General features: G+C 42.8%; 1 protein-coding gene across 1 annotated transcript in view; it reads right to left on the reverse strand.

Annotated features, from left to right (window-relative positions):
• The window catches only part of LOC136587526 (arf-GAP with SH3 domain, ANK repeat and PH domain-containing protein 1-like), a 193,270-nt gene that overhangs the window by 32,745 nt on the left and 140,385 nt on the right, over positions 1 to 20,140 (reverse strand). The window contains exons 10-13 of the mRNA XM_066586153.1: positions 11,545 to 11,648; positions 8,396 to 8,465; positions 7,427 to 7,514; positions 2,781 to 2,829 (exon numbers count right to left, since the gene is read on the reverse strand). Of these exons, the coding sequence (XP_066442250.1) occupies positions 2,781 to 2,829; positions 7,427 to 7,514; positions 8,396 to 8,465; positions 11,545 to 11,648 (311 nt within the window). The remainder of the gene's footprint in view (positions 1 to 2,780; positions 2,830 to 7,426; positions 7,515 to 8,395; positions 8,466 to 11,544; positions 11,649 to 20,140) is intronic.

A 20,140-nucleotide genomic window follows, 5' to 3' on the forward strand; every position in this document is an offset into this window, starting at 1 on the left:
TATGGCTTTTAAAAAATGAGATTAAAATCCGCCAAAAAATTGTTGCTTCCTCAATGCCAAAATAGGCCATGTCCTTAAGGGGTTAAAAAGATTGCCGACTTTGAAAAATCCTTAGGCTACTTTTACATGGGCCAACAGTCACTTGAGTGATTGCTCAAAAGAGTGATTAAGGGTGACTGTCGTTTTATATAAACATAAGACCCAATAGGGCAAGTGAACGAGAATCTCTCACATGTCGGAGTGGCCTGTTTCGTAGTTCACCTAAAAAACAAGCAAATATAGACCCGTGTAAACAGGCAGTAAACAACTGCATGTTTACTCTGAATGGAGGGAGTCAGCAGAAGGAAATCTCCAGTGTGCTCTGCCTCCATTCACTGAGCAATTATCACTCCTGTATAAAAGCATAGCAAGGATAATTGGGATGACTGTTGGGCGCTTAGAGTACCCTTACTTGTTAGGAGGATCGCTTTGATAGTAAGCTGTTATATTGCGGGAATCTGAACGATTATCGGCTCGTGTAAAAGGGCCCTAAGTGCTTAATTTCCCTGAAATATCACTAAAGTAAAAAATAAAGTATAACACAATGGCCATTTGAATTAATGGGTTGTCTCTGTTATGCATGACAGCACATGTCTGTTACCATACAGCGCGGCGCGTCGCTCCGGCGTCGGCTCCGGCGGCCTGGAGCACTGTGTCGAGGTTGTCCCAGCAGCTGTGGGCGGCGGCATGGGCGTGTCCGCCCGTAGGGTGCCGCCCGCCCTCCTCCGTTCTTCTTATACAGCAGTGGGCGGAGTTGCCTCCTCCCACTCTCCGCCCCTGGGCGGAACCTTGTGGTTAAAAGACTGGCAGTGAAGTGAGCTCACTGCCAGTTATTGGTTCAGATAGAGAAAATAGTGACTGGCAGCATTCAGCAATGTAGAAAAATACAAAATTTATTTCCCCATTACAAAAATTTCAGCAACGTTTCGGTCGCAATGGACCTTCCTCAACCCAGTGGGGGCCGTCCTGCCATAGCCATTGCGCTCCCCCTCCTCCCTGCTCAGTCGATACCGCACTCAGTCCCCGAGGTATCACTTACCCTCACACCCCGTCCGCCCGTCCTGCTGCTGATGTCGCCGCCGGTGCGCTGCAGGGGGGACGGAAGAAAGGGGTGGGGTCTCGTATGCAGTTGCATTGTGAGGAGAGTCGGTCGGTATTTGAGCCGTACAGGGTGGGACAGAAGGGGTACCGGTCCTCTGGAAATCGCAAAAGGAGGGGGTCGCACGGGGTGCCATAAGTCTTTGTCGAAACCTGTTGTCTCTTCGGTGATGCCCACCTCCGGTCCCCCGCCGCTTACCCTGGTCTGTGATGAAGTTGAACACAAGGCCCAGGAGGTCCTGGATTCTTGCCGGGGTCCAGGAACCGTACAATATTTGGGGGCCCGGAAGAGTTTTTTGGAGTATGATAGCTCAGATGACAGTGATTTTAAAATTGGAGTTGCCGCATATTTTGAAGGCAGCGTCATTGGGAGCGAGGATGGGACAAGAGATAGTGGTGAACCTTCGGGCATTGACTCGGAAGACGACCTGAAACACGACGATATGTCAACGGTTGGTCCTGAAGAAGATGTAGAAAGGAGAGCCCCTGAAGGAAATGGGGCAGCCACAGGCTACCAAAGTCATGGACCTGAGGATCAGTCCATGGTGACCGCTCGGGAGGGTCACATTCTCGGGTTGGTACAGCGTTTTCATAGCCGTTTTTTGGATAAGCCTGGTCGAGTTTCCGGGGGCCCGGAGGTCCCCCGTCAGAGGGGGGGTAATGTTACCATACAGCGCGGCGCGTCGCTCCGGCGTCGGCTCCGGCGGCCTGGAGCACTGTGTCGAGGTTGTCCCAGCAGCTGTGGGCGGCGGCATGGGCGTGTCCGCCCGTACGGTGCCGCCCGCCCTCCTCCGTTCTTCTTATACAGCAGTGGGCGGAGTTGCCTCCTCCCACTCTCCGCCCCTGGGCGGAACCTTGTGGTTAAAAGACTGGCAGTGAAGTGAGCTCACTGCCAGTTATTGGTTCTGCATGCACCTAGCCAGTCTGTCTGCGGGTCTCCTCAGCCAGTCCCTAGTTGTCGGTCAGCTCCCTCTGGTCCCCTATTACTCAGTCTGTTTTTGTTGGTTCTGTTTGCCTCTAATCTTGTCTGGCCCAGTCAGCACTAGTTGCTATCCAGCACCCTGCCAGTTTGCCTGTGAGTCCCATCTCCAGCCTTGTAAGTTTTGTTGGTCTGATTCATCTGCCTCCTCTGTCGGCACTCTGTTCCCGACATTAGGGAGGTTCCTGCTTGTCAGTCGCCAGGTCCCTAGCCAGGGCAGGGACCGCCGTCCAGTTGTCCGCCTGGGGTTAGCCAGGGCCGAGGCAAGTAGGCAGGGACAGTGGGGGTGCGGGAGATCAGGGCACCCCAACTGGCGCTCGGGGGGCAGAGTGCCGTAACAATGTCCTCCAGAGAGAGACACTCTTTGTAACCGCTCTCCACTCTGGCCAAAGGATGAGGACCCCGAAGAAAGGACCCCTCTGTTAACTCAGAATTCACTAATAGGGTATATAAAATGGGTTTTCTAAACTGGACAACCCCTTATATATAAATTAAGGATGGGTAGTCCAATTTCCAACGTTTCACTAAAAATTAGACCACCCATCCCCAAATCTTTCAAACCAGACATGGCCGTTTCAAAGTTTATGAGAGATTGTGGTGTTTGTAATCTGTAAATACAATCAAGTTAACCAGACAGTTTTTTTGTCTTAACACTTTCACTTACGCAATACACTCCTGATCATCCTCCGTCAAGAAATGGTAAGTCCGGTTATCTGGAATGAAGAACATGTTACTGATTATACACAGTTTTCTGTGTTGCCTATTAGTAAATTTTGCAGAGAAATTCGCTATAACAATACAAATTTATGTTTATATGAGAGTCTTTAAAACGTTGGTGGACAACATCTATAAGTACCGTAAATGCTGCCAAAGTTTACTAATTAACTTTTAGGACCCTTTTACATGGAATGATCATCCAAATAATCATCGAATCATGAGAAAATGCTGATAATTGTTCAGTAGAGATGAGCGAACATACTCGTTTCGAGTAATTACTCGATCGAGCACCGCGATTTTCGAGTACTTCCGTACTCGGGTGAAAAGATTCGGGGGGCACCGGGGGGTGGGGGCAGGCGTGGCGGAGCGGGGGGGTAGCAGCGGGGAACAGGGGGGAGCCCTCTCTCTCTCCCCTCCACTCCCCGCTGCAACCCCCCACTCACCCACGGCGCCCCCCGAATCTTTTCACCCGAGTACGGAAGTACTCGAAAATCGCGGCGCTTGGGCGAAAAAGGGGCGTGGCCGAGTAGGTTCGCTCATCTCTATTGTTTAGTGTAAACATGGCCAACAATTTGTTCGTTTATCGTTCGTTGTTAATTTTATGAGGGCATAAAAATCATTGCTCGTTGTTTGCCAGTCGTTCTGTGTCAAAGGCGATCATCCAGTCGTTCACAAACTATTCCCAGGGATTTCTAGACTACCCTAACAAACCAACGATGGACTGAATGAGCTGTGAGGAAAAAATGTAAAACAACTATCTGCGTGTGTAAACAGACATCATTTGAAAGAAAAGACTTGTTCGCTCATTCCAAGCATTACTTGCTCTGTGTAAAAGGACGCTTATTCACTTGCAGAGATATTGTCATTTTTCTGTGTGTTGTGGTAGCTGATTTTGCTAAAGGGACAAAAGGAAGTGTCACCATCTTGGCTGTCACCTTTGAATTAATTTATCAGACATGGGTCACACTCTTGGCATGTTCAGTCATCAAACGTTTCGGACAATATAAATCAAAGGTGATGACCATGGCCACACTTGTCACTTCTACAAAACGAGTTATCATGACAGAACAGAAATGAGATCTGTTAGTCCATTGCTAATGCTTATATAGGAAAACTAAAGAAATAAGTGCTCATTATTTCAATGTATAGAACGTATTTCAAATAAAATGGATCTAAGTACATTTGGGAGGAGTATCAGAACACTACAGTGCTAAAAATCAAAGGACGATCGGCCCGTGTAAACAGGCAGTTGTTCATCTATGAGCTACTTCCTGTTTCCTGTGAATGGAGGCTGGTGGCCAGAGTGATTTCCAGGCTGCTCAACCTTCGCTTACTGAGCCATCATCACTCATGTGTGCCCAACAATCATCCCATGTAAAACGGCCCCAGCTTTGGTATGGGGAGAGGCTGATTGCAACATCAAAGGGACTGCTAGAAGAAAGTTTTGAAAGATGTATGCTCCCAGATTACTGCGGTCCTTCTACACGGAGCAATTAATCGTTGAAATGAGCAAACGAGGACCGAGTCATTTGCTTTCAAACAATATTTCTTTATATGCACAGATAATAGTTTACATTTTTTCCTCACAGCTTATTCAATCCATTGTTCTGTCAAGGGAGTCTGGAAATGCCTGGGAATGGTCTGCGAACAACTGAATGATTGCTTTTTACATGAAATGATTGGCAAAAGATGAACAATGAGTTTCACGCCTGTAGAATATGAACAACAAACAACAAATTATCATTCATTGTTCAATCGTCAGCCATGTTTACACTGAATGATCATTCATTTTTGCACAATTCAACCATTAAAATTGTTCAATGTAAAAGGGCCTCTACACATATCTTCAGAGTTAAAGGGAATGTGTCAACAGAAAATGACGTACTGCTTAAATGAAGTTTTTCTGCTATACGTATTAGACTTTTTTCTACATGTCACCGAGACTGAAACTCAACAGCCAGAAAACAAAAGTCATGACCATGGTAGACAACGGTACAGTGAAAATAAAAATTAATCACAAAGAAGTCAAGTCGGTCCAACATTCCATCTTCCTTGAATCCAAAATCGGTTGCAATGGGCAATCTGGACCTCAGATCAAGAGATGGATTACATGCAAGGAATGGAAAAGATCTGGAAAACCAGGGATATTAGTTTAGTTACAAAAACCAGACTGGTCAATGCAATCGTCTTTCCTATAACTACGCATGGTTGCAAAAGTTGTGAAGAGTTCTCTTCTGGCCCTCTGCCTCCTTGACAGTAACCAGGCAATCATTCACAGAAGAACAACTACCCATTTAAATGGGACAACATTCGCTAAAATCAAGCTAAAAATCAAGTGACTGACAAGTCAGCAATTTTCACTTGCTCGCCCTGTCGGGTCCAGCGCTTACACAGCACGATAGTTGCTTGTAATCCCTCTGTTGAAAGATTACTTGGGCGACTATCAGCTTGCGTAAAAGTACCCTTATTGTGAATGGTGGATCTTATGTTAACGATATATAGGTGTTGCCTTCCATTATTATCTGACCTGTGATGATAATAAAATTACTGTAGAGAAGTGATCTGTACAGAACAGAAAAAGTAGTAGTCAGTGTGTAGACTGCAGGATTTTAGAATTTTTTTTATATACATAGTAACTTAGGAAATAAAAAAAAAGTTAAAAAAAACAGTTCAACATAAAAATTTGATTGAAACAATAGGTCATTTTCCGATGACACATTTTGGTTAAGAAACTCCACAAATATTATATGCAGTGTGTGCGGAAAGGTTTCAGACCCTTTCCTTTCTTATCTTCTGCTATGTTGTGGCCTTGGGCAAATAAAAATAATCCAGTTTTTCCCCATCATTCTGCACTCAGTACTCCATAATGAGAAAGTGAAAACAGAATGTTAGAAATATCTGTAAATTTTCTAAAAATGAAAAGCTAACATTTTACATTGAATATCTAAGTATTGAAACCCTTTGGTATAACAGCTCAAATTTAGCTCTAGGAGTCTGCGATTTCTCTTAAACATCTTTGAGATGTTTCTACCCCTTGATTGGAGTCTCCTGTGATATATTCAGTTGATTGGACATAATTTTAAAAGATACCCCCTGTCTATATAAGGTCTTACAGGTCACAATGCATATCTGAGCCAAAACCAAGCCAAGAGGAGGAAAGAACTGCCTGTAGAGCTAAGAGACAGGATTGTGTGGAGGAACACATCTGGAGAAAGCTACAAAAACTGTCTGCTGCACTGAAAGTTCCCAAGAGCCCAGTGGCCTTACTAATTCTTAAATGGAAGATGTTCGGAACAACCAGGACTCTTCCTAGGGCCTTGGCAAGTGAGGTGACAATGGAACCCAATGGTCACTCTGGCTGAGCTCTAAAGATCATGTGCGCAAATGGGAGAAACACCCAGAAGGTCAACCATCACTGTAGTATCTTGGCTTTATGACAGAGTGGCTGGAAAGAAGCCTATCAGAAAAAGACACATGAAACCCCACCTGAAGTTTGCCAAAAAGTACCTAAAAGACTCTCAGACTATGAGAAACAAGATTCTCTTACATAGTAACATAGTAACATAGTATGTAAGGCCGAATGAAGACATTGTCCATCTAGTCCAGCCTGTCTATCCTACTGTGTTGATCCAGAGGAAGGCAAAAAACCCCAAGGCCAGAAGCCAATTAGCCCTTTTGGGGGAAAAATTCCTTCCCGACTCCCTAATGGCAATCAGACTGTTCCCTGGATCAACCCCTAATAGTTCCTACCTGCCTGTATACCAGGATTGACACTTAACCTAATATTTATATCCTGTAATATACTTCTTCTCCAGAAAGACATGAATGAAACTGAGATTGAACTTCGTGTGCTCAACTCTAAGTGCTATGTCTGAAGGAAACCAGACGCAGCTCACAACCCGCCCAATGCCGTCCCTACACGGTGGGTGAAGCATGGTTGTGATGGCTGTTGGGACAGGGAGACTGGTTAGTGTTAAGGAAAAGTTAAAAGGAGCAAAGTACAGAGATATTCTTAATGAAAACCTGATCCCTTGTGCCAGCAACCTCAGACAAGGCAGAAGGTTCACTTTCCAACAAGACAAGGATCCTAAGCACACAGCCAAGGCAACACAGGAGTGGTTAGGGACAACTCTATGAATGTCCTTGAGTGGCCCAGCCAGAGCCCTGACTTAAACCCAACCGAATATCTCTGAAGAGACCTGAAAAAGGCTTTCGACAGACGGTCCCCATCCAACCTGACAGAGCTGGAGAGGATCTGCAGAGCAGAATGGCAAAAAGACTGGAGGCTGAAATTTCGGTACATCAACTAAGTACTGAGTACAGGGTGCGATTACTTATGTCAATGCAAAACGTAAGTTTTTAATTTTTTTTACTTTACAAAGATTTCTAAGATTCTATTTTCACTTTATCCTTATGTAGTACTAAGTGCAGAATGATGAGGAAAAACTTAATTTATTTGTATTTGCACTAGGCCACAACATAACAAAATGTAAAAAAAGCAATAGGGAAACGGATGGAAATAAGGGTCCAAAATAAAAACAGGTAGGTCATTAAAGAGTCATTTTAATATCTTTTATAAGAAAGGGAACATACGGGAAATCAGGTCAAAACATTTCTTGTCTTCCATATTAGGTTTCACTTGACATGTCAACAAATTTAGTTTGGCAGGCTGTCGGTTAGGCTGCAAACAAAATAGAAAATGATTATTATTCAACCAGATTGCTTATTCCTGATTATACATATAATGTGCTTCTTGTAGGCCCTCAATATTCTTGTATAAAGTATTCACCAGTGCATTGCTAGCACCAAATGGTCACATATGACAAGCTTTTTACCCAGGGCCTATGATCTCTCACCACAAGCAATTGCCACATTCAACTGTATTTGCAACTACCCCCTTCACCAGTGCCTATTGGTATCCCATGTGTTCTCTAGGTCTACTAGCACGGCTGATATGTATGCAGTGATCAACTATGTCAATGTTTAAGTCCACAGAATTGAAAATTCTGATATGGCTGTTTTCTCCAAGCTCTTTCAACCCCTGCAAATGATACATATGTATACTCAGGGTCTTGAATGTGTAAGCTTTGGACAGTTGGGTAGGGAAGGGATATTGCACGTACTTTGCTCTAGGAGTCAGTCTCAACCCAGCCTCTCCAGTCCAGATTGCTACTTAACCCACGACACCAAATACACATAAGTGAGATAACTACAGAATTAAGCAGACTTTCTTTCAAAGAAGACATATAGAAACTATTAACTGCTTTCAGTGTTTGTTCCAACTCCCATCATAATGCAATACCCATAATTTAGTTTTCCTTTCTATGATGCCTTTATTGTAAAAAGTGGGAGGTGTTTGTATTCTTTCTCTTACAATCAGTCACTACCGTAAAAATGCTGTTAAAATGCAGAACTTTGAGAATAACAGACTCCAATAACATAATTCCCTCAGGGTCACTAAACACTGATCCTTCCCTGTATAAACCAGTTACTAAATACAGTTCGGAATTGCCATATATTCTGCTTTTATATACAATGTATCCATGTACATATCCATCATACCGTTCCATGTGCAATGGTTAAGTAACAGTTCTTGACGGAGCATTTCCTCTTCTGCCAAACCTTCCTCAGCCTGTAAATAATGAGATATGTTAATATGCAGACTCTACACTAATGTACATGGGCTCATTTATAAAGCCATAATGTCTCATTAGCCCTGAACATTGTGTCCGATTTCTAGTGTTAGAATACTGACTGTACAAAGTGAACTTTAGGTTTTGTTCACAAGAAATGCTAGGAAAATATTATCTTATTATAGTGCTGTGCTGCTTCCCTTGTCAGTCATCTGGTCTTCCGGGCTCTTTCACACGGGTGCTGCGATTTTCGGCTGGCCGTGTCACAGCCACAGCGCAACCAAAAATCACATGAAAGAAAGGCAGCCATTACCAAGTCACAGCTGCATCTCCAGTTTATGTGCCCGTTCAGATGGCCCAGGTCTGGCGGGTATACCCAGAGTCCGGGATACCGTCGGGCGGAGGGAGTGAGTTTAGCTCTGCTAAACTCCCACCCTCCTCCTCTCCGCCCCTTGATGGCTGTCTGCAATGGAATGAGGTTAGTGTGCTAATCTCCCGCCTCGTCCTGCCCCCCTCCTCATTACTGACAGCCGACAAGGGGCGGAGATGGGAAAGGAAGGGGGAGGGAGTTTAGCAGAGATGCTGCTAAACTCCCTCCCACCTCCCTTCTGCAGCAGCTCTCATAAGCTCATTGAAAACTAATGCATCAGATGCGTTACATATATCGGTTGGTCGTGAAAACGGGGCCGATATACGCTCATGTGAATGAAGCCTCAGATTTAGAAACATGAGCGATATGATAATAAATGCACACATTTCACTAATTAATTTATCCTTGTTCACTGCTTTATTATGAACACACATTCTGTACACTATACTACCAAAAGTAATTGAACACCTGAGCAAGAATCAAAAGTAGTATTTATTGACATATGTTAATACTTAGTGGGGCTCCTTTGGCTCCAATGACATTGGATCGTCTCCGTGACATACTTACTACTACCGTCTGATAAACTTCAGCTGGTATTTCCCTCCATTCACCCTGTTAACATCTGGCCAAGTATTAAAATATGGAAAAAAATACTACTTTTGATTCTTGCTCAGGTTCCAATTACTTTTGGTAGGATAGTTTATGTGCTAAGGGAGCCTTTCCATGTACTCTCCCAAATCTCAATCAAGAGGGGTGTCCTCTCTGCATTTGTATATTATATATGTGCCACATCCAAACCAGTTTCATTTTAGCCTGATGATGGATCGATAGAAGACCTGAAAGCTTGCTGTAATATCATGTATTTCTGTTAGCTATTAAAAGGTATCATATCTACAAGATTACTTGGTTTCTCTCACTAAGAACAATCACACTCTCCTAAATCTAAGCAAATCTAAACACCAGGAGAGCAGCTGACAGAGATCCATTAGCAGACACCAGCTGGACAGTTGACCATAGCTGGTTGCATATGAAAGACATTCAGGATTCTCTCTATTGAAAAGCAATAAAAAACACCCAAAATGTAATGTATATACATATATAAGCAAAACTAAGGCAAATAACACCAGCTACTATTACACAACTGCCTTGGACTATTTCAGACATTCAGTCATTGTTCAAGGTTACAACTTAAAGTTACCCTCTACGCCTAGACAAAGTGGTTACACTGGCTTTTCTGACTACCTAATTCACACTGTGTATTAGTATGCATATTAGGCTTTGTTCACATGGACATGGTTTTAGCACAGTATATGTGCGTGAAAAAAATAACGCCTATACTGCACTAAAAATCACGTGAATGGGCAGCTGCTTCAGAAGGAGAGAGAGAAGAAGCCCCGCAGGGCTTCAAAATTTTCCTATAGAAAGTAGAAAGAAATCGGGGCTATGGGGAATTAACCCAGAGCCCCGCTCTGTCTTTCCATGCTATGAGTTAATCCCCCATAGCCTCGCTCTCTCAACCTGCTATGGGGGATTAACTCATAGCCCCACTCTCTCTGTCACTGCTCTGGGGATCCTCAGGGATATTCCTGTAGTGCAGAGAGAGTGGGTGGGGCCAGAGAGAGGAGGTGGGGCAATAGGGCTTCTCAAAGGGATTCTCCATAGCAAAGAGAGAGGGAGCGGGGCTAGAGGTTGGATCCCTCTAGCCCCGCCCTCTCCTTCCCCATTCTCAGGGAAGCCCTGTAACTCTGCCCCTCTTTCCCCACTATAGGGAAATCCCTTGGGGAGACAGTTGAAGGGAGTTTCCCACTGCCCCACGCTGCTGCCCAGAAGCACATTTTAAATGTCCTGCTGTAAACTCCTGTTAGTCCCTGCAGGGATAAGGGGAAGCCTCGAGGGTTCCCTTACTCCCCACAGGGACTAACAGGAATTTACAGTGGAACATTTAAAATGTGCTTCTGAGTAGCACATATTAAATGTCCTGCTGTAAGCAGCTGAGAATTCATTCCGTCAGCAGAAATCCTCCTAATGAGATTTGTAATCTCATTTTCCTGAGCAGAAGTTTCCATAGACTCCTTCTCCCATAAGAGTCAATGGAAACTCCTGTGCAGCTCACACCAAAGATAGGTCAGGTCCTATCTTTTCTCGCACAGTGGACCTTAGATGCGGGCTTTGCAGTCCTATCTTTGATTAGTACGAGTATTTAGTGTGTCTAAAATTCCTTCATATGAACGCTTCTATAGGAAACCATTGGTTCCTATAGAAGTGCTCTTTTCACGTGCTGCCAGCTCGAGAAGCATGTAGGGTCTTAGACTACCAATGCATACTAATGAACAGTGTGCATCAGGTAGTCAGGGAAGCAGTATGGCAATCTTTGCTTGTCCAGGCCCGGAGGGTGGCTCTAATGTATGTGGCTTGGGCAACCAAAAAGCACTAAATTGCCTGTAGCATAGAAAGCAGCATTGACTGCTATATCAACATCTGAAATCAGCTTTCATAAAGTTGACGTAGCATGTTCATGTTATCCCTTCAGTATGCAGAAAATTAGAGAACAACATCAGACTTTAGATTTACTGTATACCATAGAGCACAAACCACTTCTGCTAGGTCTCTACTTGGAATAGGGAACCAGTCTGATCACAAGTTACGCATTTCTTGCAGACACCCCAAGACATGTCACTAAAATGTCAAATGACAGATAAGCCACATACCCATCACTCTTCTTGAACAAGTAGCCATGTTTCTCAGTGCCGTACTGCATGTTTCCCTGCAGCTGATGCATGCTGTAGACAAGCTGCTGCTTACTGATTGAATCCTGCGGGGGATAAAAAAAATCTTCACTCTAAAGACATGAAACTGTTATTGCAGAAATTACTTTTTGCTTCCATATAAAAAAAAACAAAAAAAAAAAACATTTTATGCTCAACAATTAATTTCTAGCAGAACTGAGAGTTCATTAGGGATTTTTTATGACAGTTCTGAGCAAGTCACATCCATGGGAACAAGTATTTGTGCACTTATATACAGTACTTCACCATGACAGACGATGGTGTGAAATGATCTGCTAATTTAACCATGCAGCCGGTGTATGATGTTGTGAGGGAGAAACACTAGAATGTTATGAGAGGCATTCTTAAAGGAGAGGGGGCATAGCAAAATCGGACTGGGTTCAGGTACTGGAGCTGTTACCGAAATTGTATATTTAGGCAGTTTAGGCAAACCTACTTGGTTGCATTATCAAGAATATTGCTTAAAGGAAACCTGTCACATTAAAAATGAAATCTAATCCACAGGTACTATGCTTTACAGCAGAACAGGCTAAGGACATTGAGCTACATGTTGGTAGGAGAATATTTAGTATTATACATTTAAACCCTGCTTATTTTGGGCCTAAGAGTCCAGTGGGCGGTTCTACTGAGTGATTGGCAGCTATCTTTCTATCTGTGCAGGAAAGGCGGTCAATCAGTAAGTAGGACCGCCCACTGGACTCCTAAGCTCAAAATGAGCAGGGATTTAAATTAAAAATGAATGAAGTCATAATGAATATCTTCCCATAAAACTAGATATCATCCTGTTCGGCACCTCCTCCTCTACAACATGATGCTTGTAGAATGGACTGCATTTTCAATGTGACAAGTTCCTTGGAAACTCACAGAATGTTTCTCTATTTGTCTGCAGTCTCTAAAGTTATTGTACTATCTTCTAGATAGAAGCAGGGGAGATCACAAAAAAATCCATTATTAAAACAGAATGATAGATAATATATTACAAGACTTGCAAATACATTTTATTAAAAAGCCAGCTAATTTTTCCATGCCTGCCCTTCTCACTTGATTGCCTGTCACACTCTGGAGGTCTCCTATGTCTTCCAGCCACTTCCATGCAGTGCAGCCCCCTGTCAGCCACCATCTTGAGAGTTAGATTTTTTTACTTTCCGTTTCAATTCTATCCCATGATGCAATCATTCCAGCATTAGCTAGGGTTATACCATTCTACCTGCAGGGGGGCCATTTAACTATCATTGCCAACTATATTCACCTAAGCTACAGACCATAAATATACAGACAAGAGCATGACATGTGATCTCCTCTATTATAACTGTGTGACAGGGGTTGTGTGATCATCAGTAACTGCGACAGGAGTGCACGTCTCCCGCTCAACACAGTTTTTCTGGTAGATCCATGCAACAACATCACACAGACTGAGAAATTGACTAGAAAATCAATAACTCCCAAGTAGATTTGAGCTGGTCACAGCTGAGATCACATGACCATCTGATGGGGAAAAAAAGCTGGGAGATTCAGACAGAAAGAAACCAACTAGCCAAGGTAACACTAGTTGAATTATCTATACTGGGGGCCAGCTAAAAAATAAATGAATTTTTAAAAAAATCACTAGAGTGCCCTTTATGTCCAATGATATGAAGAAGTGGTGGTGAAATGCACATTAGGGGATGTATATATTTATTAGTTATATCATTGGATTTCAGTCTTGCACTATATTATCTCCAGATGACCCTGGAGGTCCCTTCCAACTCTAGCTTTTCCCCTGCTTGTTTTCAGTGTCAGTAGCTCCATTTTTAATAGTCTATATTTTCAATAAAGTATTATTTTTTAATCTTTTTGTTGTGGCATATCATTTTTGCAGGAGACGACATTGTGTTTGTGCAGTATGTGCTAGTATTTTGACTTTTGCCTTGTGGTACACCTATCTTCTGAATCGATAACCTATATCTTTAGGCCTTATGTTCGTGATTCTCAACCTTTTTAAGCCCAGCGCCCCCTTTAGGTATTGGGATGGTGGCCAGTGGCCCCCAAGCCTTACTAGTTTAAATGCGGCCAAAATTTACCTTATTTACAAAGTTAAAATACCGAATACTTTTTTTGGAAAACAGATTAGCATTAATTGTGAAAACATGTCTCTAAAAATTACCAAAGAAGTGTTTTAGACAGCTAAATTTTAGCTGCTGAAATGTAGGCGCTAAATATGTAAAAAACAGGTTAATGGTGGATACAATAATAAATAGGTTTAATTGCAGAACACGATTTTTTTTTGAGAATCAAGCAATAATATCATCTTTAATTATCATTCGATAGAAACATACAATGTATAAAGAAAATGCAAGATACACCTAAAGGTCCATTTAACCATGCAAACGATGCCTGACACTCGTCCCTGTGTGTCCTCGCTCCCGCGCTATTACACCAGAGCTAGTAGCACTGGCTCGTTCACAGAATGGCCAGCTGGGGGCGGGGAAGCTTCAGGAGATTTCTCTACTTGTGCTCCCCCACGCCTCTCCATTGACAACATAGCAGTTGTTCAGTACTGACCGGCTGCTATTTACACTGAGCGATCGGCGATCAGCTCATTGTCCATCGTTTATGCAACATGTCTCAGCATAGAAAAGCTAACACAAGCAACTTAATTTCCAGCCATGGGATAGGATAAGAATTCTTCACTTTCACCTAAAAACATTCATAGCCTAATTTTTAGAAAAGTGCTTGGGCTTCGCTATTGTTTTTCAAGTTGATCAACTGCTCCGGGATGAAATTCTCCTGTGTCTGCTGAAAATGGATTGAGTACCCACATTGGTATTTCAAGGGTTAATAAATCATGAAACCTAGTTTGCATGTCTTCTTTGGCTTGTTTGAGGTGTGTGCAAAAAACATCTAAGTCTGCATCTTGAAGTTTGTCTCCGTCTTCGCAGGCGGAGGAGCCTTTCATGTCGGTGGTTAAATTTCTGGTAAACAATAGTTCCTCCACTACCTCTTCATTCCCATTAATGAAACAAACGTAAGCTAGCAGCAAAACTTCATTGCCTCTAAGTATTGACTCGTCAATTTGCATTACAAATTCTGTGTTCTTTAACACGTCCAAAGGCGTTTCTTGCACATCAGCAGCCATCTCATCAATTCTTCTTGAAATGGTGTCATTACTCAAAGGAATCATTTCACCATGGCATATGCAACAGGCCCCAGCATAGTACTGACAATCTCTTTAACTGTAGGTAATACAAGTGTTTCCACAATAGCGTGTGTTTTTCAACATTGTGCTATTAATAAAGAGACTTTATAGGAAGTGAGGAGGCTTTTGTCAGCATTGAGAGCAAATTTTCCAAATAGCTTGCCTACAGTGCTGCGGTTACCAAACTTTGACTTTAAACCTTGGAAAAATGAAATAGGTTTACCCACTTTGTCTGAATGCAGTTTTGCAAGCTGATTGCTCAATCTCGAAGGCTTCATTCGAAAATGCCTTTTCACAAACGAGGCACAAGGGAAGCTGTCCACTTGTAGGAGAAGGGATGAATCTGTATTTCAAGTATTCATTTGAATATTTATGGCATTTCTTCTTCTCTGCCATTTTTATAAAATATGCTTCAAGAATGCACTGCTTATGTCACTCTATCATATAATTATGTATGACTTTTATAACTCTATGATCAATCACACTGGATAACTTAAGAGAACAACCTAACCCACTGTATTTCATAGTGCTGCTGATTGGCTGGAACTTTCAATTGTGTGGGTCTCTAGGAGTTGTAGTATATATGAGTGTTCTGAAAAGACACTTGGCATGCATTAAGACTACAACTCCCAGAGACCCACATAAGTGAAAGTTTGAAGCGGTTCTAGCCTATCAGCAGCATTATGGGTTAGGTTGTGTTGTAGGTTATCCAGTGTTATGAAGTGTGATTGATCTGTAGTGGGGTCATGGAGTTATAAAGTCATACATTATATGACAGAGGCGCGCAGGCTGCACAGAACTCCCATTACATGTAAGTGATTCATATAGAAATAATTGCCTTCGTTTTTGTCCGTTTCGGATTTCATTGATCGTTTTCAAACTGATTATTGACAAAAACCGAGGAATCACTGCTAATTTTTGGAAAAACATAGTTACTAGATGAAAAAAAAAATCAACAAAGCAAACACAGAATGCCCCCCTACCAACCCCTTTATGTTTCAAGACCCCGCTGCTGCCCCTTTTTATTCCACCGCCCCGTTGAGAAGTAAAAACGCCCCCCAGGGGGCAATAACGCCCACGTTGAGAACCACTGGTATAGAGCAAGTATGGATATACAGAGTCCTGTACACCTCCTTCCTACAGCCAAAGGTCTATATATATAGCATGTGATAGAGCATAGCCCTATTCTTTCTGCTAGATTTCTATTGAATTTGACAGAAAAAAAATCCTCTGTATGTCTGTATATGAAACTGGAGGTACAGAAAGGGCCAACACAACCCTGGAGGTTGTAGGGTGTCCTAATAAGGACATTTGCTTGAGTACTTACGCTGTTAAAGGGGTATTTCAGAGACTGGACACAATTTTCTAAATTTCCCTAATGTTTCCACTTACTGCCATTACTCCGAACCTCCACCTAAATTCTCAAACTGAACTTCGGTACCTTTTTCCCGACCTGTGCCACCATTGCTTTACAGGCAGCTTCCGATTTCCACATTGTTTTTTTAAAACAAACGTCCGCATAGGAACGTGGCTTGGAGATGGTGCTGTGAGGACATGGTTTTTCAGAACTCCTGACCCACACACCGCATAGCATATAATCCCCACCACGTGCACCAGACCTCAGGAGAAAATCACAGGGAAGCAATCAGAACAACAGAGAAGTGCCCTGGTGGCCACAGTGGAGAGCTCTCTCACCCGTTTCCTGCGCTCCTCACAGGCCACTACATCACCTACGTCTGACAACCACATGGTGCCACCATGCACTTCACAGCATGTGCTGCCGGATGCCTCCTTCCCTAGTACCCTCGCAGTTGTGAATGCATCCCCGGTCAAAATCACCGTAGCAGACACAAGGTATGCGGCGCAGCTATGGAGTCCTGCTCCACGGGACACCTCTGAGGCCAGGGACATACCTGTTTCTCTCTCGAGGGAAGACTTCCAGCTCTTTTCCCTGGCACAGGAATGGCCAGTGCTACCATATAGAGAGGAAAGTACAACGTGCCCCCTACCCTCCAAAGCAGCACTAGCCACATTAACCCCTTCCTGCCTTAAGAGGATCACTCAAGAACCCTCACAGCATGCCAAAAGACCTCCATCTCCTACAGCTGCAGCTTCTCAGGGACTCTGCCCTCCTTACAATCCCTCTCATAGCTTCCATTGAGGAGTAGGATGAATGGGACACATGAGAAACATCCTCAGACCTGAAGACTATGGGCCCTTAGCTACCTACTAAACGTGACTTAGAATCCATGATAGAGAGAGGCGAATCGTGTCAAAAGGAAACCTTGGTGGTTTTTCAAACCGAATTAGACTCTATGTCTGAGAAAATCTCAGCACAAGAACAGGCATCTTTATCCTAGACCAGCGCCTAACCAGGAATAAGAATTACCTATCTATGCAAAACACATTCAACAGATCCATATTAATCCAGGAGGAGGGTCAAGAAAACAGAGGTCGGCAAAATATTAAACTGCAAGGTATTCCCGAAACAGTTTTACTGTAATAGTTATTTTTAAGAGGATCTTGTCCCACCTGGAATCTACTGACATTGTGATTGACATAACTCCATAACTTAGAAATCTCTCATGAGTCCACCCACTCGTCAAATACCTTAAATAACCTCCCTAACACTAGACTAGAACTCAAAGCTCTCCTAGATAAAAAATATATTAGTTTCCGACAACAAATCAAATGAACATGCTGACAAATGTGGACGCCCCCTTGCCAGACTTTTACATCCTCGCACCTCACATACTTTCATCCTTTATCTTACAGTATCCGCAGGTAATAAAATTCACGACCTGATAATCATCTCTGACCTTTTCCGGAGTTTCTACCACAACCTATATCAAAAGACCACTCTCAGATTTATCTGGAGACATCTTACAAGCTAAAATCCAGGAATATATCAGAGAGAACCACCTTCCTATGATCACGGTGGAGACTAGGTCTTCCCTGGAGCAGTTCTTCACTGAGGAGAAGGTAAACTCTTCTTAAATCTACTCCTTGCGGCAAAAGCCCCAAACCAGATGGGTTCTCCTTCCATTTTTATTTATATTTATATGACATGTGTGTTCATTGTCTTGTATGCTTGAAAAAGGCATGGAAAGGTGCCGAAATGCTTAGCAAATAATACATATGTATTAAAACCTATGTTAGGTTCCCATACGTGAAAATTGTATTTCTCAGCCACATTGAGCGCGGGGGCTTTTTTCTTTTTCTACTTGAAGCCACTACAAGCATCTGGTTATCCAGTGGACTTGTACCCAGATGTTTCTTCGACCCCCTGTTGGATCATTGACTAAGAGAAATCTTCTACACGCACACCAGCATACAAGGTGCCGATGGGATTTCACTTGCCAGGGTTAACCCATCATGCACCAGGTGAGTAAAATTACTACCTACTATCTTCACTAATGTGAATATATTTATTGCTGTAAATTGAAATCACAAGGTGCATTCTTACACATATTTCTTCCCTTCCATTTTTATAAAATGTTCATAGAATAATTAGCTCCCTTTCTTATTATAGTATTTAACTCTATTTCCCCATTTTCCCCTTTCGAAGCTCAGTCCTTCTCGGCACTCATTTTTATCCCCAAACCGGGTAAGGACGCCTCATAATGTATCAGCTACAGGCTCTTTTCCATAATAAGTACCAACATTAAATTATACTCTAAATGTTTGGCAAACTGGCTATGCCCTATTCTTCCGTTTCTCATTCACAGTTACCAGGTGGGGTTTGTGAAGAGTCGGAAAGCCAGCGAAAACATAAACAAAACCCTGCTTTTAAGAAGAGAAGGACTGGAGCCTAAATCACTGCTCTGTTCAATCTCTATCTATGCTAAGAAAGCCTGGGATTCATCGACAAAATTTTATCACTCTAAAACAAACCTTCTTTACAGGTCCGAACCAATGGAATTCTCTTGACTACTTTTTCCATCGGCGACGGAACCAGACAAGGCTGCACCCTATCTCTATTGCCTTTTGCCCCAGTAATGGAACACTTGGTGGAGGCTCTGAGATGGAATCCTAGAATGCACAGTCTTACCATTGCTTCTCAACAAGATGTCGCTGTACATCGTCAACCTTCTATTATGTGTCTCTCAACCTCGCATTCCCCCCATCTATTCTCTCAGAAATACAAAAATACAGAAGAATCAGCAATTTCAAAGTAGATATTAGAAGAGTTAAAAATTTCCCTGCTCGAATCTGAGATTTCTCATCTTTCACAACATTTTCTTTTCAAATGGCGAAACTCTAGTATTAAATATCTAGGCATAATTGTTCCCAGAGATCTGTCTTCATTGTACTCTCTAAATCATCTTCTCTTATTGGAGCGCACAATCAAGGATCTAAATAACTATGATAGAAACTGCATTTCATGGTTCGGCCGTATCAACGTCCTGAAAATGGATGTTGTTACCAGTTTTCTTTACCTTTACCAGACCCTGCCTATTAAACCCTCTTGATTCTTCTTTAAACGCTTACAATCGGCCTTTAGACAATTTGTCTGGGGAGGTAGCCATGGTAGGGTCAGTTATCGAACCCTTGCAAAGTCTAAAATCTCGTCAGGAGCTGGACTCCCTGACCCCAAACTGTATCGTACAGCTGTCCTTGATTGGCACTTCCATGGGGAATCTAAACAGTGGGTGAAACTCTAGACAGACCTAGTAGGAAACTTCTTAAAATCTGTACCGTAATTGACACCTTCGAATAAACCTAATAACGTCAAAAGTTCTTTCTTTGCCCCAGATCTTTTTACTCTATGGGACAAAACTGTTGCAAGAAAATATCCTATCTAGCAGTAAATGCCCCTCAACCCCCCCCCCCCCCCCCTTTCCTTTTCACAACCTAGACCTCCGCCCAGGCATTGATGCAGAGAAATTTCTGGGGTAGTCTGCATCACATGACATTAGAGTTCAAGAGGTTCTAAACGGAGACAGATTACCCTCCTATTCTGATCTTATAAACACACATCCTGATAGCTCTCTTTCATAGTTTTCTTATATGTAGCTCTAGCACTGTCTCCATTTTAAGATAGTAACTCTAACTTTGCGGTTCCTTTGATTCCCTTCAGATCCTTATTGACCGAGTCGCCTCCAAACTGTTGCCTCTCACAGATCTATGGTTGGTTACTTGGACGTTTTCTCACCTAGAACCCGTCTTTATGAGCTCTTGGGAGAAGGAGCTGGCCATTACCATTACGTTAGAGGATTACAGTGTTTTTATTGTCTCACAAACTGCCCATGGCCTGTAAGGCCTAGGAAAAAAATTATAAACTACTAACTAGATGGTATAGTTGTCCAGTGCTCTTATACCGCATCTACCCTTCAGTCTCCT

Source organism: Eleutherodactylus coqui, chromosome 13, assembly GCF_035609145.1.
Source record: "Eleutherodactylus coqui strain aEleCoq1 chromosome 13, aEleCoq1.hap1, whole genome shotgun sequence".
Lineage (NCBI taxonomy): Eukaryota > Metazoa > Chordata > Amphibia > Anura > Eleutherodactylidae > Eleutherodactylus > Eleutherodactylus coqui.